Source organism: Bos taurus, chromosome 1, assembly GCF_002263795.3.
Source record: "Bos taurus isolate L1 Dominette 01449 registration number 42190680 breed Hereford chromosome 1, ARS-UCD2.0, whole genome shotgun sequence".
Classification (NCBI taxonomy): Eukaryota; Metazoa; Chordata; class Mammalia; order Artiodactyla; family Bovidae; genus Bos; species Bos taurus.
In genome coordinates, this window is record NC_037328.1 from 145,212,258 (window position 1) to 145,236,068 (window position 23,811).

The 23,811-nt window shown below is 56.8% G+C and overlaps 2 protein-coding genes across 4 annotated transcripts in view; both read left to right on the forward strand.

Moving 5' to 3' along the window:
* Positions 1-23,811, forward strand: part of COL18A1 (collagen type XVIII alpha 1 chain) — a 94,485-nt gene that overhangs the window by 10,140 nt on the left and 60,534 nt on the right. The gene's annotated exons all lie outside the window — the stretch shown is intronic.
* On the forward strand, positions 5-17,346 carry LOC132345988 (uncharacterized). The gene is made up of 2 exons (XM_059889504.1): positions 5-3,858; positions 4,190-17,346. The coding sequence occupies exon 2, from the start codon at positions 12,779-12,781 to the stop codon at positions 13,721-13,723; it is 945 nt and encodes a 314-aa protein (XP_059745487.1). The 5' UTR covers positions 5-3,858; positions 4,190-12,778; the 3' UTR covers positions 13,724-17,346.

Sequence of the window (23,811 nt, forward strand, 5' to 3'; positions counted from 1 at the left end):
GGCCTTCAGTTATCCGGGTGCTGGGTGGACCTTCAGTTATCTGGATGCTGAGAGACTCAAGGGCCAGTGGGAGCTGGGGGCCAGACTTGCTTCACTTATGAAAATGGCCACACTGGCCAGTCTGCGAGGTGGGCTCCTGCCGTGTAAATGCTATCTTTGTTGCCCACATACAGGGTGTTGTACCCTCTCGTCTGGCACAGGGACCTCTCTGAGAGCTCACATACTCAGCAGAGCAGAGATGTCAGGCAGGGTGTGTGGCTGAGAGGTCGCGTGACTCCAGCAAGCCTGGCTTTATGTCCTCTGGGCAGCACGCAATGGTGGCAGGTAGCCAAGAGGGGCTGGGCGCTGGGCCTGGGGCATGGTTTGCTCCCCTTCTTGTCCCCTGACTTCCAGAAGTGGACCAACCCCCACCAGGCCCTCTGCCAGCCACCTCGGGAGCAGTCAGGGCTGGCCCAGCCCGAAGGTCACTTCCTGGCAGGGACCTCAGGGGGCTCTGCGGGGAGGCTGTGCAGTGGCCCCCCACTCCCCGCCTCCTCCGGGTCATGGGATGAAGGAGGGCAGGCACACTCCTCTGCCCAGATTCCAGAATCAAGGGCCTTGGGCGGCAACATCTTCCACAGCAGCCCCACCCTGGTCTGTTCAGTCCCCGCTGAAGACCCCGCTCAGTGCAGGCTGAACTGGATTTTGGATCCTAACTAGTTACTAGACACTGGGTAGTTGTTGTCCAGTCACTCACTCGCATCCCACTCTCTATTACCCCACGGACTGCAGCAGGCCAGCTTTCCCTGTCCTTCACCATCTCTGGAGTTTGCTCAAACTCATGTCCATTCAGTCGGTGGCCTCAGAAAGAATGAAGCAGCTGAACCAGACACTGGGTGGTTGGGCTCTAAAGCCACAGCCCCACCTGCCCTCACCCCACCCTGCTTTCCCGCCGTTTCCCCAGTTACCCGCCAGCATCCCTTGGGAACATTCCGGGATGATGAGTGCTTCCGGGGCGTTGTCTCACTCTGAGTGTAGGTGTTTGGAAGAGTCTGATTTGCTCTTTGCCCTTTTCTTCACTAGAACAGCCCTTGTGCCGTCACGTGCTTTTTCTAAAGGTCTGAGTGATGAGGAGTGTCTCCCATCTTCCTGGCTCAGGACATGCGTGTTGGAGCCACGTCCTAAGGGCAGCACCAGACCTGAGCTTCTGGGAGCCCCAGGCATGGAGATGTGGGTGGGGTCTGTAGAGACCACCTTGTGCCATGGTGTCCTGAGTGGACATCGTGGTATCAGCAGTGATGGTTACTCTCTGTGACTGCCCGAGCCTTGGGGCTGCCCCCCTTTCCCGTGCCTGTTAACTGGCCCCTGGATGGCCCACCACGCCTGTCCATGTGCCGGGTCCTGGGGTCCCTGCGACCTCTTTCCTGGGTGTCCTCGCTGCCCTGCGGCTCACAGCTCTGGGTCCTGGTCCGACCACCCCTGTGCCGAGGGGTCTGGGCCATGCATCCTGCCCTCCTGCCGTCCACCTGCTCCTTCTCAGTGGTCAGCGGGCCAACTCTGCCCTTTTGTGAGCTCTGGCTCCCCGGACCTGGGTGTGCATGTTGGGAAGACCACGTACTGGCTGTGGGGTAAACGGTTCCAAACCTAAGTTGTGATTGCCTCCGCCAAGGTGAAGACGTGCCATCTCCACCCTAGTCTGCATACCCCCAAGGCTAGGCTGAGGGGTCGCCTTATGGCTGTGTCATTCCTGGGCCTGGTGGCTGACCCTGAATTGTGGGGACACCCACGATGGTCATGGGGCTCTGCTTGGCTGCAGACCACATCGGCTTCATCTGTGGCAAGCACGGGAGTTTCTCCCTCCCGATTTATGTCCTCTCTGCCTCCGAGCTCGCTCATTGCTAACTGAGGACATGAGGGGCCCCTCGGATGAAAGCCCCTTTGTGCATGGCCTGTGGCTGGCTCCGCCCTGGGCTGGCGCTCGCTGCCTGGGCAGGTACGATGGCCCTCTTGCCACAGGAATGTCCCCATGGGGCACTGCAAGCAGCGTCCTCCTTTATCCGAGCTATCAGCTCGTGACGCTGTGATGTGGATCCCCATTTCTAGAGGAAGAGGGGAAAGATCACACACGGTCTAGACCCTAATGCAGCACCATGCGTTTCTTCCTCACCTGTATCCTGGCAACAGGATTATTATGGCCAACTGGGGTGGCATTCCTGTGGCCCGGCAAGATGGTTCCCAGTCCTCTCGCTCTCCGGAACCTTCAGGGCCAGTGGTGCGTGTGGGCAGGGAAAGCTGTGGAGCCAGCTGTCTTCAGGCTGCCAGGAGCCAGGGGTGCAGGACTCCAGCGAGAAGCTCCAAGGCTCTGGACCCAGGGGCTCTGTGGGCAGCGTGCGCAGCCAGTGTGGTTCCTAATCCCAGGCCGGGTTCCGTGTCCCGCTACACATCCCTGCATTTCACCCGGTGGGGCAGGGCTGCCGATGGCCCGCCTGTGCTCCTCAGCGTCCCCCCAACCCCATGCCCACACTGGAAAGCCAGCCCCTCTCTGTGGCTCCCAGTGGGTTCTCCAGTGCGTCTACACTGGTGCTGACTCTGTATCCGGCTTAGCTGCTTGCCTGTGCAGGTCCCGCTCAGCACACTCTAGGCTCCTGAGGGCAGACGGGCAGGCAGAGGGCTCTGGGTGAGAGTGGACTTTGTCCTCGGAAGTGTTTGCAGTTTTATATTTTCTTCTTGCTGAAATTGGCAACCTCGTGCTCAGCACTTACTGCCCCTTGTGAAGAGACCGGTGGCCCATGTTCAGAGACCACCCAGGCCTCTGATCCCAGGAATGACAGTGAGTGGGCTGAGCAGGAGTGGTCCAACCGCAGGGTCAGCAGCAGTCGGAGGGGAGGAGGGAGGCGCACCCAGTGAGTGGAGTCCAGTGTGTGTAGAGCAGTGAGGCTGTGCTGAGTAAGGAAGAGTCCAGACTCCCTCTCTGCACAGCAGAGTTCCATGCTGGCAGCCAGGCTCTCCTCCTGACTGTCTTTTTGGGGCCCCAGGCAGGTGACACCCACTCCTGCTCCATCACGTGGCCCCTGATGCAGCCCAGGGGGCGGGGGAGACAGTGGAGTACAGGTTCCTGAGCACACGCCGCCTAGCTCGCCCTCCTTCCTGACCCACCAGACACTCCATTCCTGATGGTGAGATGCTGGATTCTCCACCACCTGACTTGCTTCGATTTCATTTGATTAGGAACTGTCCTGTCTGTCTGGTGGGTCCTGCAGGTGCCACCCATGGGGTCAAAAAGGGCTGGGTTCACTGGGTGGGGGGGATTGGCAGGTGGCGTCTTTGCTCCGAGCTGAACGAGGTTCATGTGTTAAATTCAGCCACGTGCATGTGGTGCCTTTCTGACATGGAGCCCCCGCAACTGGGCAGTGACTGGTGGGCGCTGGGATTAGGAGAGGGCGCCGCTAACATCTGGGCACTGCACGCTGGGGACCTGCTTGTACTGGAGGAATGGAGCTCCGTGCAAGGGACCTCGGCCCCCGAGGACCCCAGGTCTGGGGTGACCAGCCTTTGGGATTCCTGAGCGGCTATGACTCTCATACCCACAGGGGTGGGCACCATGGAGCCTGGCGCACATTCGACTTGTTCCACAGCTCCTTTCCTCCCACCCCCGTGTGCACGCGCACACACACACACACACACACACAAGCACAAGCACAGATATGCTCACACCCCCACTATCACAGGCTCACCCTGAGGTTTATCCGAGTAGCACCTACACCCTGGGGTCAGCTCCTCACACACCATCCTTGCTACCCACAGGCACCTCTCCACCCTGGCACTCAGCTTCCTCTGAGCTCTGCAGCTGCCATCGTGGCCCTCGTCCTAGGAAGACAGGTGACCCCTCATCACCTTCCCTGGGACTTCTTTTGCCTGTCCTGGGAGGAGCCATTTGGGGCTGGAGTCTGGGACCTGGGGAGCCAGGCAGGGGTTCCTGGGCTGCTTTGGATGGCCTGCTCTCCCTAACCCAGCACCCACCTGGAGGAGAGAAGCTATAGGCCTGCTCTGGGTCCCACCCCCGCCTCCACATCAGCCTCCCTGTTGCCTGGGAAGGAGAGGGTGGATAGTGGCTCAAGGGGCACTGGGATGCCCCCGGGGATCCCCTCCTGTTTGACACCCACCTTGAGCTTCCACCTGCTTCTCCTTCTGCCCTTTTTCTGTCTGGCAGACTTGTCTACCCCTGGATCCGGCCCCCACACCTCCACTCCGGCCACTGACCGTCGCTCTGCTTGGTGCCCTGGGCTGCCGTCCTCCCCCAGGGCACCTGAGGGTAATATGCCTGGCACACAGCTGGGGCTCATAGAAGCTCCCCAAATGCTCGGACGGACTTCTGAGGCTTTCATGAGAACCAGAGCTCATGACTTTGGCCAGAAGTGCGTGGCCGGCCACGCCTCAGGTCTGGGTGGTTCAGTTCATAGGGCTGGGGGGTGGGGTGGCTTTGTTGGGCAGTTATTGGAGACCCAGAGGGGCTCCTGAACCCCCAGGCGTGAGGGGTCTCACCCACGCCTGTGCGGTCATCAGCAGACTGAGGCCAAGTGGTGCCAGGAGGACTCAGATGGTGTCGTGGGCATGAGGCTCACGGGCTCCCCCTGCCTAAAAGCAGGGGCACCGTCCCCGGGGAAGGTGAGGATCGGGAGCAGACCCCTCCAGGCTAGAGGGCAGTTTCTAGGTGGTTTGAGAGGTTTTAGGGGCCAATCATCACTGCTGCCTCTTCCTCATCCTCAGGGCAAATGAAGCTGGGAAATGGGGTCTGTTGGCCTCCGGGTCTAAAGGGGAGCTCTTGCTGGCGGAGGGGGCACCTTGGCGAGCCGTCGTCTGTCCTGTGCGTGTCTAGGTGGGCGGTCAAGTCTGCAGACCGCCCTGGGCCACCGGCCTTGCTGCATGACAGTTGGCCGCCTTCTGTGGGTCCTGGTCTCATAGGGTCAGCCCAGGGCAGCCCTCACTGCTGTGTGGATGCCTCGTCCCGGCCCTGCAGTGGGGCCAAGGCAGAGCCAAGCTCCTCAGGATGAACGTGCAGGGCCCCGAACTGCTCCTCATCTCCGGAAGTATGACTTTGTTACCACCCCAGGTGTATTGTCGCAGCCCTGGGAGGTGCCTTCCCCTGTGGCCTGTGGTCTCCACGTGGGGCCAGAAACCTCGGCCATCTGGGGACCAGGCTCTGCGACTCTGTCCCCCTGGGCAGTGACTGGACATACCCAGCTCCCTCAGCCCAGATGTTCCTGCCCCACGTCTGGTTTGGGAATCTAAGGTGGATAGTAGGCGAGAGGTGTCCAGCTTGGGACGGTGGACAGAGGAGCTTCCTCCAGGGTGTATGTGACAGGGAGCCAATGGCCAGCTGGCCATTCAGCCGCCATGTGGCCGCAACGGTCTAACAGACTGGGCTGGGTCTGGGGGAACTGGGCCGCCCATGAGGGGCCAGTGCTGGGTGACGTGGGGTTGGGAGAGCGTCCGGCTCAAGGTCCTGGGCTGGCCGCCTCTCTGCCTGGCACCTGATACAATGCCTGTGGTCACACAGTAGCACGTGTGGGGTGGGGAGTGCCCAGCCCCACAGCAGCTGAGGAGCAGGGCCATGTTACTGGGTGCCTTCTGTATAGCGGGTCTGGGCTGTGGCCTGGGGGGAACGCACACAGAGCGCACATTCGACTTTGGGAATGGACACATGATCCCTCTCACCGGGAAGCCCTGGAGTGGGTGGGGAGCTGGGAGGGCTGCAGGTAGATACATCTGGTACCCAGCTCTGTGTGGACAGCTGCGGAGCCAGGCGAAGGTTCAGGGGATGCCACAGTGTGGGGACTGCCTGGGACCAGCGCTGCGCTGGCCTGGAGCGTCCTGCAGAGAGGGCCACTTGGAGGGAGGGGCCGTAGCTTTTGTGTCTCGAGCTGCTCTGGCCGAGAGGACTTGGGAGGAAGAGGTGGGCCCGTCTCTGACGTCAGCCCTCGGGACCCCGTCCGAGGTGTGGAGCAAGCCCTCAGTTCAGAGCACAGGTGGATCATGGCCTCATTGCTGTGCAGTTTTGAAGGACAGGGCATGTCCTTTGCCCATAGCTTCCACTGTGGGACCCACCGCTCAGGGACTCCCAGTTTCCTACAGGTCTGACGGGGCCCGAGGCTGTCCACCCCTTCCTGCCTGGTGACCTAGTTCAGTATGGCCCTGGGCAGTCCCGGGAGGGTCTCAGATTACTGCCTTGCCCTCTAAAGTCCCCTGAAAACCCGGGTGTCACAGCAGGGTCTACAGGACGTGGGACACTGCGCAGCTTTGCCACGTCCATTCCTGGGCAGGGCCTGCAGCCCCAGGCGGTGGCCTGGGCTGGGCTGGCGGGCGGGCCCTGGCAGAGCCCGTAGGGATTAAGACAGTGATGACAAGCCTGAGATGGCCCAGGTGCCGAGGCTGCAGCTGGGTGCTTCAGTCTTACTGCCACTTCCAGGAAGGATTTTGAAACCTGTGACGGTTGGCCTGAGGCCTTCTTCCAGGTCTCCCGGTCGGCATGTGATCCTGGTCCTGCCTGCGGTATCTCATTTTTTAAACCTCATGTTTCTGCTGTCACGGTCCTTCCTGTGCTCTGATGCCTGACGCACGGAGGGGCCCTGGGCGGGGCTGGTTGGCAGAGAGGAGTCCCTGCCTCTGCCAGCCACAGAGATGATATCCCTTCAGTGGAGATTCCGGCACCCCTGGCCAAAGTACTGGAGTTTCAGCTTCAGCATCAGATTTAAGGTTTGACCTCAGATTCCTGGGTTCTGACCTCTTCTTCCCTGGCTTGTCCTGTCCCCCTGCAGACATGTGCTGCTCAGGGTTCCTCTCTGCTGGCCTCCTCACAGTGTTCAGTGGCCCCAGGACTGCCGTTCAGGTGGGGGTGGGAGAACTTCAGACCCTGGGAGTTGCAAAAACTCAGTCACAATCCCTGGTGGTGGAAGGAACTGCCTGGCGCCATGCGAGAAGCTTGGGCTGAGCTGAGGTAGGAGGGTGTGATGGTCACTGAACACAGGTGTTCTTGGAGCAGGCGGGCATCTCCCATTTTGCTGTCCAACTGTCTCCGAAGAGGAGAGCAACCCTCATTTCATGAGACCTCTTTTCAAAGATTGTGAGTACATGTGTGCATGTGTGTGTGTGTGCATGCATGTGCATGTGTGTACACAGGTGTGTGTGTGTGTACACAGGTGTGTGTGTACGTGTGTGCATACATATATGTAGGTACATGTGGGTGCATCAGTTCAGTTCAGTTCAGTCACTCAGTCGTGTCTGACTCTGTGGACTGCAACATGCTAGGCCTCCTTGTCCATCACCAACTCCCGGAGTTTACACAAACTCATGTCCATTGAGTCAGTGATGCCATCCAACCATCTCATCCTCTGTCATCCCCTTCTCCTCCCGCCTTCAATCTTTCCCAGCATCAGGGTCTTTTCCAATGAGTCAGTTCTTCGCATCAGGTGACCAAAGTATTGGAGTTTCAGCTTCAGCATCAGTCCTTCCAATGACTATTCAGGACTGATTTCCTATAGGATGGACTGGTTGGATCTCTTTGCAGTCCAAGGGACTCTCAAGAGTCCTCTCCAACACCACAGTTCAAAAGCATCCATTCTTCAATGCTCAGCTTTCTTTATAGTCCAACTCTCACATCCATGCATGACTACTGGAAAAACCATAGCTTGGACTAGACGGAACTTTGTTGGCAAAGTAATGTCTCTCCTTATTAAATATGCTGTCTAGGTTGGTCATAGCTTTCCTTCCAAGGAGCAAGCATCTTTTAATTTCATGGCTGCAGTCACCATCTGCAGGGATTTTGGAACCCCACAAAATAAAGTCTCTCACTGTTTCCACTGTTTCCCCATCTACTTGCCATGAAATGATGGGATCAGATGCCATGATGTTAGTTTTCTGAATGTTGAGCTTTAAGCCAGCTTTTTCACTCTCCACTTTCACTTTCATCAAGAGGCTCTTTAGTTCTTCTTCACTTTCTGCCATAAGGGTGGTGTCATTTGCATATCTGAGGTTATTGATATTTCTCCCAGCAATCTTGATTCCAGCTTGTGCTTCATCCAGACCAACGTTTCTCAGGATGTACTCTGCATATAAATTAAATAAGCATGGTGACAATACACAGCCTTGACGTACTCCTTTTCCCAATTTGGAACCAGTCTGTTTTCCATGTCCAATTCTAACTGTTGCTTCCTGACCTGCATACAGATTTCTCAGGAGGCAGGTCAGGTGGTCTGGTATTCCCATCTCTTTCAGAATTTTCCACAGTTTGCTCTGATCCACACAGTCAAGGGCTTTGGCATAGTCAATAAAGCAGAAATAGATGTCTTTCTGGAACTCTCTTGCTTTTTCAATGATCCAGTGGATGTTGGCAATTTGATCTCTGGTTCCTCTTCCTTTCCTAAATCCAGCTTGAACATCTGGAAGTTCACAGTTCACATACTGTTGAAGCCTGACTTGGAGAATTTTGAGCATTACTTTGCTAGCGTGTGAGATGAGTGCAATTGTGCAGTAGTTTGAGCATTCTTTGGCATTGCCTTTCTTTGGGATTGGAATGAAAACTGACCTTTTCCAGTCCTGTGGCCACTGCTGAGTTTTCCAAATGTGCTGGCATATTGAGTGCAGCACTTTCACAGCATCATCTTTCAGGGTTTGAAATAGCTCAACTGGAATTCCATCACCTCCACTAGCTTTGTTCGTAGTGATGCTTCCTAAGGCCCACTTGACTTCACATTCCAGGATGTCTGGCTCTAGGTGAGTGTGAGTGATCACACCATTGTGATTACCTGAGTCCTGAAGATCGTTTTTGTACAGTTCTTCTGTGTATTCTTGCCACCTCTTCTTAATATCTTCTGCTTCTGTTAGGTCCATACCATTTCTGTCCTTTATTGTGCCCATCTTTGCATAAAATGTTCCCTTGGTATCTCTGATTTTCTTGACGAGATCTCTAGTCTTTCCCGTTCTATTGTTTATGCTTATATGTGCTTGTGTGTACATGTGTGCATGTGCACACGCAAGTGTGCATGCAGATGCAGGTGTGTACAATTGTATGTGGATGTGTCCGCGTATCCCTGTGCATGTGTGCACATGCCTGTGTGAACACATATGTAGGTGTGTACATGTGTGTAAGTGCATGAGTATGTGCGTGCACACACATGTATACGTGGGCATGTGTGTGCAAGTGTGCGCACGTGTATGCATGTTCCATGTGGGTGCGTGTGTGCATGTGTGTGTGCGTGCATGCATGTATGTACATGTGTGCATGTGTGTGTGTGGGTCCATGATATATTGCAGGTGTGCACAAGTGTGTAGTGCGCATGTAGGTGCATGCACAAGCACACATGTGTATATACAAGTATATGCATACAAGTATGTACATGTGTGTGCATGTGTACATGTAGGAGCATGTGGGTGCATGTGCATATGTATATATGTTTGCGTGCTAAGCTAAACCAGGGTTCTCCAGATGGAGCATTTGTAGGACCAGGTCTGCTGACCTCCTGGATGCCACGTGACCATGTGTGGCCCCTAGTGGGGATAGCTGAGCTTGTTGTTTTGATGTTTCTTCCCATCTGTCTCCATCTCACTGAAACTTTCACATCAGAATGTCCCCCTAGCCCATCCTTCTCCTTCCCACGTGTGCCCAATGTGCTCAGATACACCAGGCCTGGAGCCACCTCCTGCCCGTGCCTTCTGGGCATGGACCCCAGAAGACAGGTGTGAGGCCCCTCACTCATGGCAGCCCCAAGACTCCTTGCTCCCCAGGGTGAACTGCCTTGTCTGCCCAGACCGCAGACCCCCACTGTGCCCATGCCTCTGGGACACTGCTTGGTAAGAGCCCTGCCTTCTCTGGGCAGGCCCCTCCTTGCCCTGTGCCCACCCAGCATGATCTCACCTGCCTGCCTGCATGTCGGGGCCGAGCCAGAAATGTCTGGGTGGAGCTGCCCATGTGTTGCACCAGCCCTTTGCTGGACGGTAAGGTCTGAGCGGCCTGAGTCCCACTAGAATCTGGATTCTGATTTCCATCTGCAGACACATGGGCCCTGGCTTGTCTGTGCCCAGCTCGTGGCTCGGGGCTGGGTGCTGTGGGGCTGATGGGGAGGCAGAGTGGGTGCGGCCTCCAAGCGCAGGCTGGCACCTGGGTGGTGAGCTCACAGCTGAGCAATGAGGCGCAGTGACTCAAGGCCCCCAGGCCTCCAGGGCCCCAGCCTCTCCAAGGAGAAGGCTGCTTCTTGGCATCGTCCTGGGTCAGAGCCAAGGTGGATGGATGTGCCCACGCCACCTCCCCCATGCAGCCTTCCTGATTGCCTCCCTCTGGTCCTCCCAGGAGCCTCGAGGGTGCCTCTCACTGAGCTGTGCCCTCAGGGCTTCAGGAGCCTGTGAGTGAGTGAGGCCGGGGCTGTGAACGTGCTGTGTGACGGGGTGGCCACCTGGACACGGGTTAAACAGACTGGGGAAGGTGGGCTGCCCTGTCCCACCGCGTGCAGGCGCTGATACCTGGCCGGGACTTAGATAAGGAGATTCCAGGATGTGGTGTCATATGTTCTGTCCTCTGTAGGCTGGAGAACATGGTCCTTAACTTTTTTATCATTTTAACTTTTATTAACTTTCATTCATTCACAGCATAAAACTAATCCTTTCACGGTGAACAACTCGGGACGTTTAGTACATTCAGTCTGTTGCACAACCACTGGCCGTGCAGCTGGAGAGCATTCTCCTTGTGGAAACCCCACCCCCACCCAGCGCCTGGCCCCCGCGTATCTGCTCCTTGCGTCAGGACTCCCCTGCTCTGGACGCTTTACGTGGAGCCTAGCGTGTGTTCTTTTGCGTCTGGCTTCTCTCACTGAGAACCATGCTTTCCATGCTCATCTGTGTTGTCGTGGGTTACTGCTTTGTGGGGTTTGTTTTATGGCTAGTAACACTTTGGTGTAGGTCCTTTCACATTTACAACATCATCTTGTGTAACTGAACCATCTCCAGACTCGGGGCTCCGGACTCAGGACCTTGCTTTTCCCAAGATGAGTCTAGGAACCTCCTCCTGTGAGTCCTGCAGGAACGTGTGTGAACACCACACCAGGCCTCCTGAGAACCGTCGGTGAGGGTGGAGGGTCCCTGTTCTCTGCTCACCACCGTTGGGCTTGCAGAAGTGTGGGTGGGTGGCAGGACCATCGCTGCTCCGGGCAGGGTAGAAGGAAGAGCAGGTTAGGAGGGGCTCCCCAGCACACGGGGCAGCCCGGGTGAGAGCCTCTCCTCTCCCTGTGGAGAGATCCTTTCCCACAGGATCCACCGTCCATTCATCCATCCTTCAGCTGTGTGCAACATGGCAAGGCCCAAGTGCTACAGCAGCATTTGAGAGCCTTCGTTCCGGGTCCCCAGTGTTCCCCCTGACTCCCGCGGCCCCTGGAGAGGCTGGAGGTATCATCCTGCTTCAAGCTTTGAGCAGATGAGCATACCCCACATCTGTGATGAAGCATCTGAGAGTAGGGAAGGGAGGGGTGTGGAGCCCAGTGTGCCTTGAGCCAAGGTCGCTCAAGCTGTTCCATCACTGTCTATGGCGGGGTCCTTCTTGCAGCCAGATATACTGTGGGTGTCTGTCTGCTTCCCCATCACCCGCATCTCTGCCTCCCCGTCACCCACATCTCTGCCTCCCCATCACCCGCATCTCTGCCTCCCCATCACCCGCATCTCTGCCTCCCCATCACCCACATCTCTGCCTCCCTGTCACCCACATCTCTGCCTCCCCGTCACCCGCATCTCTGCCTCCCCGTTACCAGCATCTCGCAGGTGCTCCCTCAGCATCCTTCATGAGCTATGTGACGGCCACTATGTGACCTCGATTACCACGCCCCCCACCTCCCCGGAGCCCATCAACACCTGCGCCCAGTTCCCAGATGGCTGCCCCGACCCCACCCGATGGCAGCCTGGTCCCGAGGAAGGGCTCCTGCTGCCCTGCCTGAGGCTTCTACACTGGTGCAGGGCCAGCAGTGTGGTGACCATGAGGTGGGGGTGTGGGGGCCCAGAGATTTTGGCTGCATCCCTACTGGTACCAGAACCCTCTGTGTGTGTGTCGGCGGTGGGGGGGGTGGGGGCAGCTACTGTCCCGAGCAGGAGGAAGGTCCTTGCCCTGCTCCAGTTCCTCAGCCCCGCCTCAGGGCAGGCAGCTCGAAGTGATTAATGTGGCAGAAATGGGAGGCCTCAGCCGTCTGCCTGGGTGCCGGGAGGGGGTTCTAGGTGGGATGCCCGGGTCTCCTGAGACACCTGGCCTGTGCAGACTGCAGAATGGGGGCTGGGCTGGCCCAGGGCTGACTCGGGGGCCGCTCCTGGTGACCCTCGGTCTGGTTACAAAGGGAGATGGAAGCTGAGGAATGCGGAGGCGGCTGGTCCTGGCCTCGGGGGTCTTGGGTCTTGTGGTTCGCGGTGTATTTGCTTTGATATCTAGGCAGAGGCCAAATGGAGAGACTTGTTACGGCCACAGACTCTTCTGGCAGCGACCTCTGGCCTGGCCCTTTCATACAGGGCCTGGTCAGCCGGGACCGGCTGGCCGGGAAGCCCAAGTCAGCAGGCTCCAAGGCACGCTCACCCTGCAGGGTCACGCCGCATGGGGGGTCTGCCAGGCATTGTGGGGCCTCAGGCCAGGATCGCAAGAAACCGACAGAAATGAGTAGAGAGGCCACGCCCACCGGGTCCGCCGTCTGTAACCCGCGGGGACCTTTGTGTCCAGCAGGCGTCCGGTCATTTGTCTTCCAGGTGGTTTCTTGCCAGGCTGGGACCTGACGCCCCCGGAATGTCACATTCCAGGCACAGCAGCTTATCGGGGCTGTCAGGCAGCCTGGGAGGGGGCCTGAGACAGAGCAGAGCTCTCAGGGAGCCAAGGGCGTTCCCAGACACCTCCGCGGAGCGCCTGCGAGCACGGAAGGAGCCGCAGTCCCCGCCCCTTGCCCTGCTCCCGCCCCCGCCCCAGGCAGGTGGGCGGGGCCACCCCGGTCGGAGGGGTGGGGGCAGGGATCCCGCTGCCCCGCGGAGGATGGTGGTGTTTCAAGGCCCTACTAGCTGTGCTGGGTGCATTTCTGAGCCCAGCAGAGTTCTCCCCAAGGCCTGGGCTCTGCTGTGCCGGCGGTGTTTCCAGGCTCCTCTGTTTCATCCTCCTCGAATGGCCCTGGAGCAGGTCACCAGGACAAGACCCCTCTCTCACACCCCTGGCGGCTCCACGCTGCGAAGATGTGATGTGGGACCCACTCGAGGTGCCCTCTGGGAAGGGCACAGTCTCATCCCCTCCTGCACATGGCTCGCTCCCCTCTCGGTGGACAAAAGCTGCACAAATCAGACTGACCGCTTGGCCGCCTGCCCAACTTCCAGAGTGATGTCCAGTATGTCGCTGTGGGCCCAGAAATGCCCCCTGCAGGGCACCCTGGGCCCCTCCTGTGATGGCCGCATGAGAACACGCCAGAAAGGCTCTGGAGACAAACAACGGGCTGTGCAGATGTTAATCCTCTTTGAAACTTGCCTTAACGGTTTAGCCAAAGAAAATAACAGTGGTTTCGTTTTAAAAGGGGTCACACAGTCTTTTTTAATGTTTGATTCTTTTGACCCTCTGAGTACTGTAGAAGAGCAGGGAGACAGAAACGTGCTGAATGTGTTCAGATGTCAGGAGGAAGATTGGCTGACAGGAGGGAACATTTTGTTCGATCTTTTAAAATTAAGAAAATCTATTTTCATAGGTACATTGTGAACAGGCTTTAAGAATCTAGGTCCTCGCTACCTGCCAGGTGTGCTAACAGGGCGGTCTGTATTCTGAGGGAGACAGAGGCTTCGTGGACAGCCCTGCCCCGGCGCTGCTGGGGCCACAGCTGCTCCTGGAGGTGGGAGGGCATCAGACGGCCTAGAAGCCCCTCGGCCTTTGCAGGGGTCAGGGCTGGTTTCAAGTTAACAAACCTGCAAGGAGGTCCCTTCCCTAGGCCTCCACGGCCTCCTGTTCCCTCAGGGGGCATGTTGGGGTAAACTTTAAGGTGCGCAGCTCCCTTTCTCTGCTTGTGTCTTTACATGGCGACTGGCCGTGTGCCTGCCCTGTGCCTTGGGCCATGGAGGGGCTGTGAGGCTGAGACATGGGCAGCTGGGGGTCAGGCACTGGCCTCTGCAACCCCAGCCCCACGGTGAGCGCGTGGGAACCCAGAGGGCTTGGCTCCTTGGTGGTTTTCTGGGGACGCACTCAGTGGAGCCTGGCTCTGGATGGCCCACGTGCCTGCCCTCTGTACCTGAAGCCCCCCGCCCCCACCCCCGCTTCCCCAGGGGCACAAGGTGCAGGGGGAGCTCATGCTCACGCAGTGGGAGCCTGAACAGGTATGGGTGTTGTGAGCCCATGGCTGGGGGCACAGACACAGGTGTGGTCATCGGAGCAGGAGCGCCACTGGAGGGGACACACTCCTTGTGCCCTGGGCCCTGGTCTGGCCTCCAGGGGGAGCAGTTTGGTCCATGGCCAGGTGGTCAGGTGGTCAGGTGGTCAGGCTGGCCAGGCAGTCATAGTGGTCAGGCTGGCCAGGTGATCAGGTGGTAGGGTGGCCAGGTTGCCAGGTGGTCAGAGTGGCCAGGTTGTCAGGTGGTCAGAGTGGTCAGGGTGGTCAGGGTGGCCAGGTGGTCAGAGTGGTCAGATTTGTCAGGTGGTCAGGGTGGCCAGGTGGTCAGGTGGTCAGAGTGGTCAGGATGGCCATGTGGCCAGGTGGTCAGGGTGGGTGTGGAGGACCAGCGCCTGGCAGTCAGCTGTGCCCCGGAACCATCCAGAAAAGGTGGCCCTGGACTTGGTGAGAGCACTGGAGGCGGATGCTACGCATCCTGGCAGAGAGAGCTCAGTGTGGCCTGAGGGTCAGGCAGCTACAGGGTGAACCTTGAAGCCCTGTCCAGACCTGTGGCCGAGGGACAGACTGGCTGACTCGGGGAGGGAAATCGGTGGGGCTTGCAGGGTGCAGGTGGGAATGAGGAGGTGGTCCCACGCTGGAGCGGTTGGGAGGAGCTGACACCACTGAGGAGGCTCCCATGGGGTGTGGGGGTCATGTGTGGCCGGGGCTGGGGCTCTGGGGGTCGTGATGACATGTGGTCCCCTCGAGTGGGCGTGAGTGTGTGAACCCGCATCCCTTCCATCACCTGTGGGCATCCCTCCTGTTGCCCATCTCGTGGGAGCAGTGGGCCTGGCGGCCTGGGTGGGTGGGTCCACACCACACATGTTGGGGCCCCGTCCCTTCTTCTGGGAGTGCTCTGTAAACCTCGCAGACGCGTGTCCTCTGAGAAAGAGCATTTCAGAGGGTGTTATCTCCAGTCAGACTGGCAGTGCTGCCCATGAGGTCTGTCATCTCATCATTGACACTGATTTAACTGTAGGTTGACTTCCTTGGGCTGCGTGAGTGGGGCCCTGCAGGCTGAAGGGGGGCCTTCATTCTCCAGCAGGATGCAGCCCAGAAGCAGCCATCTCCTCCTAGACCCGTCCAGCCGCCTGGAGGGGGATGCCCTCGTGACGGGGGGCAGGACATGGGTGGGGCTGTGCCCGGTGCCCCCGAAGCGGGATGCCCACGTGATGGGGGAGGAACAGGGTGTGAGTGGGGCTGTGCCTGGCACCCCTGGAGGGTGGACACCCACATGATGGGGGATAGGGTGTGGGCGGGTCTGTGCCCACAGACGAATCCATGTTCACTGTATAACTTCCCACGGACCACATTTCTTGTAGTTTAGAGTTGAGTGAAATTTCCATTTTAACTTCCATCTGGAACAAAAGGGGCTGTTAATTGGGAAGGTTGCCTTTGCTGGACGCAGGCTGGACTGGGGCGGTGGATGCAGCTTGCTGCCCAGGCTCAGCCAGGAAGCTGTGGCTGTCCCCCAGCGACGCCAGACAGAGAAGGAATGTCCCCTCCCAGGTTTGGGCCGGTCCAGCTGCCCACGTTCTGGAGGTGGGGCGTGTGTCACCCACAGACACATGCCTTGGATAGGGGCTCCCGGAGCTGGCTCACGGGTGCAGCTGCTGTGGGGTTGGACGCACCAAGTGCCCATCCTGCCCTTTTGGCCGACCCCTCCTTTCTCTGCTCCAACCCCTCCACGGCCCGACCAGCTGCAGCCCAGGGTTCTGCTCTCCTGTGGGGCTGCTTTGGAGGCAGCTCTTCCCCAGGAAGGGGAGGAAGGCTGCAGCCTTCAGCCTGACTGCGGCCCCTCCACGGCCCCGCCAGCTGCCCCGTGGTCGTTCTCTGGAAGTGGCGGTTTGCTCGCTGGCCGGCGGGGCAGGTCTGTCCATGCAGCTGGAAGAAGGTGGCTCAGATGCCCCGCTCGTGGTGACCCAGGGCTCCCGGGCGGCTTGGGGACAGGGCACCGAGCCCAGAAAGCGACAGTCCCTGTGTGGAGCGTCACTGGGACATTTTCACTGTGTGTTACAAAGTGTTGGCCACAATTGGTCGGGGAAAGCAGGTCCTGGCTGGTGGTTTGAGAAGCAATGATCTGAAGGTCCTGGAGTAAAGAGGGAAACCGCAAACATCAGGCTGTCATTCAGGACACGTCAGTGGTCTCACAGTCGGGGGGCTGAAAAGGACCCTCAGCCAAGAGCGAGAGATGGAGGGGCGAACCAGAGAAGGATGGACAAACCAGAGAGGTGTTTGCAGAGCTGGGTTGGGAGGATGCCAGCGTCCCATAACAAAAGGCGCTTGCACCCCCAAACATGAATGTGCTGGGCCGGATGGAGGAAGGGGCCTCCAAACGTGAAGATGCAGTGCCAGGGTCACAGGTGTGGGCCCCTCAGGAGATGCAGAGTGGATGGAGGTCCAGTGGCCCCTGTGACCAGTAACTACAGGGTGCATGCCATAAAGTAACACAGAGGTACTTTCTCTGCGTTGTGGAAGTCAGAAGTCTCACTCGGTTCTCTCTGGACTGAAATCGGGGTGTGGGCAGGGCTGGTCCTTCCAGGGGCTCCTGGGGAGAATCCCCTTTCCGGCGTCTCCCTTGACTCTCTCTCTGGGTCCCAGTTCAGTCTTTCTCGTGACACCATCTCTCTGGTTGTGGCTCTTCCCCATGTAAGGACCCTTGGGAGCACAGTGGGCCTGCCCTGATAAGCCAGGATCATCTCTATTTTAAGGTCAGCTGACCAGCAGCCTGCATCCAAGTTCACAGGTCTGGGGAGCGGCATGTGTGCGTCTGGTGGGGGTGGGGGGTGCACAACTCCGCCTGCCCCTCCCTCTGGCCCCACGTGTCCTCCCACGGGAAGATACCTCACCTCCTGCCTACACCCCACGCAGGGCGAGCAGTGGACCCCGACTTGACCCTCACCGTTACCTAAATTCTGGGGGCTTGTCCCTGAGCCTGTGACCCCATTTTGGGGATGTGCTTCCTGGCAGGCATAAGTTCAGCAGCGTGAGAGCAACCAGACCAGAAGAGACCCACAGGGACCCAGTTCTCCGGGTGGGCTGGTGTGCCGGCCGGCCTGGGGACCCCAACGTTCAGTCACTGAGCGTCGGTCGAGGGGTAAGTTAGGGCTGTGGATGGGAGGGCATGCTTTCTGGACCTGTGTCCATCACAACACATGCAACACATTTATTCTTTATAATGATCCCCCAAGGTGAACTTTCTGGGCCCACCACTACCGTCTCCCATCCTTGGGTCCGTGGCTCCCTCTGGTGGCTGGTGCCCCACATGACAGCCCTGTGCTCACAGACCGGGGCGTCTTCTATGCGCAAGCCTATTTACAGGACAGGATGATCTTCCTCCAGTTACTGCCACTTGGGACAGTTCTGGACTTGTGGGGGAAGCATGGCTCAGGGCTTGGGGGGCAATTCATCTGCACAGAGCCTGTGCAGGGGCGGTTTGAGGGGTGGTCGGTAGGAACTAGTCTGAGAAGGGATTTATGGCTCCAGCTGTGAATTTAGCTAGAAGGAAAAGTTGGAGCCAGGTGGACAAGCTGTCTGGACACCTGCCTGTGAGAGCTACGGCCCGACCTAGTCCTCCACTCGTCTGTGTCCCCGCGGCCCTGAAAGGGCAGGAAGCAGGACCCAGACCAGCTGCTTTGTGACTGTTCTGGCATCAACTTAAGTTCTGGCTTGCTGGACCCTGGGGCGCTTGACTGCACTCTCCCAGCAGATGCTGTGGAGTCGGGGCTGTGACATCCCCTTCTGACCTCAGCCCGTGGAGCGGAACCCCGAGTCGGTGGCCTGTGCAAGGCGCTGGGTAGGGTCTCCGCTCTGGACTAGGGCTGACCTCTCTCTCCGGGTCCTGTCTGCGTGGAGCCCTCCCTGGCAAGACCTGGAGCCTGACGGGCAGCCTAGGCTCACGCTCTCCCTGCTTCCCAACCCCATCGTCCTGACCCCAGGCTGGCTGACGTCCCCATAAGTGAGGTCGTCCCTGTGACGTGGGTGGGTGATGACTGGAGGCCGCCTCCTGGGAGGGGTGACCATAGCACTTTGAGCTTGGTCAGGTGCTTGGGCAGCCTGCATGGACAGCTGTGATGGGACTTGTCCTTGTCTCCTCCCAGCCGAGGGTTAACTAGGTGGAGGTGGGGGCAGGCGGTGCCGACCCCCAGCCTTCCCTCTGCCCTGTGGGTTTCGGCTTTGTGTGGATGATCACGACCCAGTGGGCCTGGCCAGGGGCTGCCTCTACCACAGACACGAGCCCAGCCCTGGGGGTGGTTGGGCAGGTCACAGGCTGCAGCCCTGGCCGCAGGGGAAAGCCCTGATGCTCTGGGTGGGCTTGCTGCCCGCCCCCACCTCCCCCACTGCTCCCACCTGTCCTTGGCAACCCTGGGGGTCTCGTGGGGCAGCCGTTAAAAATGACCACATACTGTGGGGCCTAAAACAACCAAAATCTCTTCTCTCTCAGCCGGAAGTCTGAGGGCCGGGGTGGTGCTCCGTCCGGGGGTTCCGGGGGGGCCCTCCTGGCTTGTCCAGCTCCCAGGACTCCGGGCGTCCTGGCTGGTGGCCGTCTCCCTCACTCCTGTCCATCTCCCCCTGCTGCTCCCTGGGCTGTGTCTCTTGTTGAGGACCCTCCTTGTTGATCTGGGACCCAGTTTGTCTTGAGATCCTTAATTTCACATGCATGACCTCTTCCTAATAAGGTCATGTTCACGGCACACCCTCCAGTGGCAGACAGCTGCTCCGCCACTCCCCCCAACCCCCTGGCCTGCTTCTCTTCCTGCCCGAGGGCTTGGCTCTGAGAAAGGGGCAAGGGGCCTGCCATCCAGGAGGTGCTTGTGGACATGAAGTTAGAAGGGCGGCTGTAGGCGCTGGGGTAGGGGGCTCCAGCCTTGACCGGCCAGGCTGCACGTCCCAGAGCGCAGCCTGACCCTGACCGGAGCTGTCACAGGTTGGGGCCGACCGAGCCGGCGGCTGCTCCCTGGCGCTTCCCCCCGCCGTGGGAACCTGGCCACGAGAGCCTGCCCTCCAGTCGGCCATGAAAAATCCAGTTAATGAGCAACCGTCAGGCCCTTAAAAACTAATCAGGCAGCTTGCTGCTTTAAGGTCCCTGCTGGTCCTCTGCGTTCTCTCTGCCCGCAACCCTCGCTGTGGCCCCCACCCACGGGAGCCCAGCTCTCAGGTCCAAGGCCTCCTGTCCCCCAGCATGTTCTCATGGGTTCTAGAAGGTCATGGGGGCTAAGGCTGCCCTGTGCCTGTTGGCAGGGGGGCAGGATGGGGACAAGTCATTGCTCAGAGCTCCCCGCTGTCCCTGTCGCCGAAGGATGGTGCAGCGATGTGACCCTCGGTGGAAACACTAGTCAAATATTAACTTCCTGGGTCAAGGGCCTTTATTTGAAACGCCAGCCCCCAGGTGCCCTGTTGTGTGTGTCACGGACGTGACCCTGGAACCGCAGACACCGAAGGCATCCACAGCTGCTAAAGGACCCAGGTCTCGTGGTGACACTGGCTTGGTTGACCTTAAGACTCCAGGAAAGGGGACCGTCCTCCCCACTGGCGCAGGGCCTGCCTGCCCCGCCCGGGTGGCCGAGCAGCCGTCTGACCCTTCCACGGGGGAGGCCAGGTCACTGCACAGGACTTGGTGTCCGAGCGTGGGGGACGCTGCTGGGTTCTCCATCCCCCGCCAGGCACTCTCCCTCTGCCCTGCACAGGCACTCACCCCGTGCACCCCTTGCTGTCCAGTTGGTTCGTGTCCTCTCGGTGGTTGACTCCTCCTGCCCGAGGCTGACACGTCTCCAGTGCCCAGAGCAGGTTGGGCCCATAGGAGAAGCTCAAGGCGCGTTTGTCGAATGAAGGAAGGACGATGTCCCCCGAGGTGGAGCACGGGAGCACAGGGATGTGGGTACACGTTGGGCCCTGAGCCAGAGAGTCCTTGTCTCCTGTCCCCTCTGGGGTCGGCCCACCTCCTTCCCGGGGCTCCTGACGAGACGCAGGATGGCCATGATGTTGGACCACGTGCCTTGTGCAGAGTGAAGCACAGGCGTGAATTTCGCCTCGAGCCGGCGGAGCTAAGAACTGGCAGCTCTGTGGACCTGCCAGGTTTCCAGGCCCAGAGGGGCCCCTCGGGCACAGATGGAGCTCATTAAGAGTAGGAACCTGGGTTTTGTGAAAGAGGCTTGTGATAAGCTTGAAAAACATCATTAGTAGCAAAGACAACCATTGACTGTATCCCTGGATTTTTTTTTTTTTTTAAGATTAAATACTCTCTTAAAAATGAGTAAAAGTGCACAGGAATTTATAAAAGAAAGAAATATTTTCATTGACTGTATTCAAAACATCAATCTCAGGAACCATCAAATAAATGCAAATTAAGTAGTGTTGGGATTGTGTGATTTGAAAAATGTGACAGTCTCCCTTCACTCTTTTTTTAAACAGCTCTACTGAGCCATAATTCACATGCCATAAATTCACTGACTTAAAGTGTATGATTCAGAAGGTTTTAGTTCAAAGATGTTCGTAATTTCAGAACATTTCTATCTTTTCAAAAACAAGCCTTAATTTTGCCACTTACAACATCATGGAGGGCATTATGCCAAGTGAAATAAGTCAGACAGAAAAAGACTTATACCACTAGAACACACGGTATCATGTGATACCACGTACAGTGAAAGTGTTGGTCGTGTCCGCTCTTTTCGACCCCCTGGACTGTAGCCCGCCAGGCTCCTCTGTCCATAAGATTCTCCAGGCAAGAGTACTGGAGTGGGTTGCCATTCCCTTCTCCAGGAGATCCTCCCCACCCAGGGACTGAACCCTGGTGTCCTGCGTAACAGGCATATTCGTTACTGTCTGAGCCACGAGGGAAGCATAGCACATATATGTGGAATCTAAAAAATGCAGCAAACTAGTGGAAACGACAAAAAAGAAGCAGGATCACAGATACAGAGAACAAACTAGTGGTCACCAGTGGGGAGGGAAAGGGCAAGAAAGGGGCTGAGGTTAAGTTACACACTATTAGGCACAAAATAAACAACTGAGGATATATTGTACAATGTGGGGTTTATAATAACCCTGCATGAAGCCTAACCTTTCAAAGCTGTGAATCACTCTATTGTACGCCTGGAACTTACATAATACCGCACATCAACTACATTTCAGCAAAAAAAAAAAAGAAACCTTTTAGCTGTCACCCCAGCCCTGCTGCTGCTGCGCTGAGTCGCTTCAGTCGTGTCTGACTCTGTGAGACCCCATGGACTGCAGCCCACCAGGCTCCCCCGTCCCTGGGATTCTCCAGGCAAGAACACTGGAGTGGGTTGCCATTTCCTTCTCCAATGCAGGAAAGTGAAAAGTGAAAGTGAAGTCGCTCAGTCGTGTTCGACTCTTCTCGACCCCATGGACTGCAGCCCACCAGGCTGCCCCGTCCCTGGGATTCTCCAGGCAGGAGCACTGGAGTGGGGGGCCATTGCCTTCTCCGCACCCCAGCCCTAACCAACCACTAACCTACTGGTTTACTTTCTGTGTTGCTGTTTACTGTCTAAGTCGTGTCCGACTCTTAGCGACCCCATGGACTTAGCACACCAGTCCTCCCTATCCTTCACCATCTCCCGGAGCTTGCTCAAACTCCTGTCCATTGAGTCAGGGATGCCATCCAACCATCTCATCCTCTGTCACCCCCTTCTTCTGCCCTCAGTCTTTCTCAGCATCAGGGTCTATAGATTTCCCTATTCTATTTCATGTAAATGGAGTCTTTATGTGACCTGTGTGTGTGGCTGTATCAATGAATGTCGTGTGTTCAAGCATCATCTGTGTTGCGGTGCGTGTCAGGACCTCCTTGTTTTCATGACTGAGCCACACTCCGCTGTGTGGATGGACCGCCCGTGTGACCATTGGCAGCTGGGGACACTTCATTGTTCCTCCTTTTGACTGAAGTGAATGGTGCTGTTGTAAACATACGTGCACAAGAGTTTGTGTGGACACATGCTTTCATGTCTCTCAATATCAATCCAGAGTGGAAATTCTGGGACACAAGGTAGCTCTGCTTAACCATCTGAGGAACTGCTGGACTCCTCCAAGGCGTCTGCCCATCTTACACTCGGGCCAGGAGGGGATAAGGGCTGTGACGTCCCTGCATCTCTCCAGCACTTGCGATTATGTTTTTGACTCTCGCCCTCTGAGTGGGTGTGACCCGTATCCCGCTGTGGTTCCCGTTTATGTTTCCCAGTGACTGCTGGTGTGGAGCATCTTCTCAGGTGCTTGTTAGCTGTTTCTATGTCTTCAACAGAGGAATGTCTATTCAGACTCTTTGCCCATTTAAACAATTAGATTTTCTTCTTGTTGTTGGGTTGTAGGTGTTCTTTAAATGTCCCAGATATAAATCTCTTCTTGGGTATGTGATTTGCGATTATTTTCTTCCATTCTGTGGTTATCTTTTCACTTTCTTGTGTCCTTTGAAGCACAAAAGCTTTCAGTTTTGATGAAGTCAAATTTATCTATTTTTTCTCCTGTTGCTTAGGCTTTGGGTGTCATATCTAAGAATCCTTTGCCAAATCCAAGCTTGTGAAGATGTATTCTGTGTTTTCCAGTAAGAAAGAGTTTTCCTTTTACTTTCAGCCCTTATATTTAGATGTTGATCCATCTGAAGCTGATTTTTGTACATGGTGTGAAGTAAGGGTCTAGCCACATCTTTTGCCTGTGGCCATCCAGCCCACTTGTTGAAAACTATTCTTTCCCCATGGAATAGTTTTGGCAACCTTGTCAAAAGTCAGTTGACCATGGATGTGTGAGTTTATTTCAAGACTCCTGATTTGTTTCACTCACCTGTCGCCTGTCTGCATGCCAGTATCATGCTGACTTGGTTCCTTAGCATTTTAGGAAGTTTTGAAACAGGGAAATGTGACTCCTCCAGTTTTGTTCTAACCCTGCACGCTGTTCTAACCCCAAACTGTGAGCAACTATATGTTAATAAACTATACAACTTAGATAAAGTGAACACATTTCTAGAGAGACAGACTACTGAAATTCAATTCAGAAATAGATTATTTGAGTAGATCTGTAACAAATGAAGAGGTTCAATTGGTAATCCATAAACTTCCCATAAAGAAAAGCATGGCTTCACTGCTGATTTTTACTACCATTTTAAAGAAGAATTAAAACAAGTTCTTCACAAACCCTTTCAGAAAATAAGGGGTGGTGGGGGAGGACACATCCCAGCTGTTTTTATGAGGCCAAAACTGTAGAGATACCACAAACTCAGAAAACCACAGACCAGTACTTCTTACATCACAAAACCCTCAGAAGACTTGGCAGACTAAGTCCAGTCACAGAGAAAGAATGACGTCATGACCCGTGGGCTTTATCCCAGGAATGCACCTTTGGTTTAATGTCTGGGAATTAATGCAATATATAAAATCAACGAAATAAAAATCACACAGTCATCTCAACAGATACAGAAAAG

What these genes read in the sequence shown, in the direction of transcription:
- LOC132345988 (XM_059889504.1), top strand. Translation starts at nt 12,779, where the DNA reads ATGTCACATTCCAGGCACAGCAGCTTATCGGGGCTGTCAGGCAGCCTG.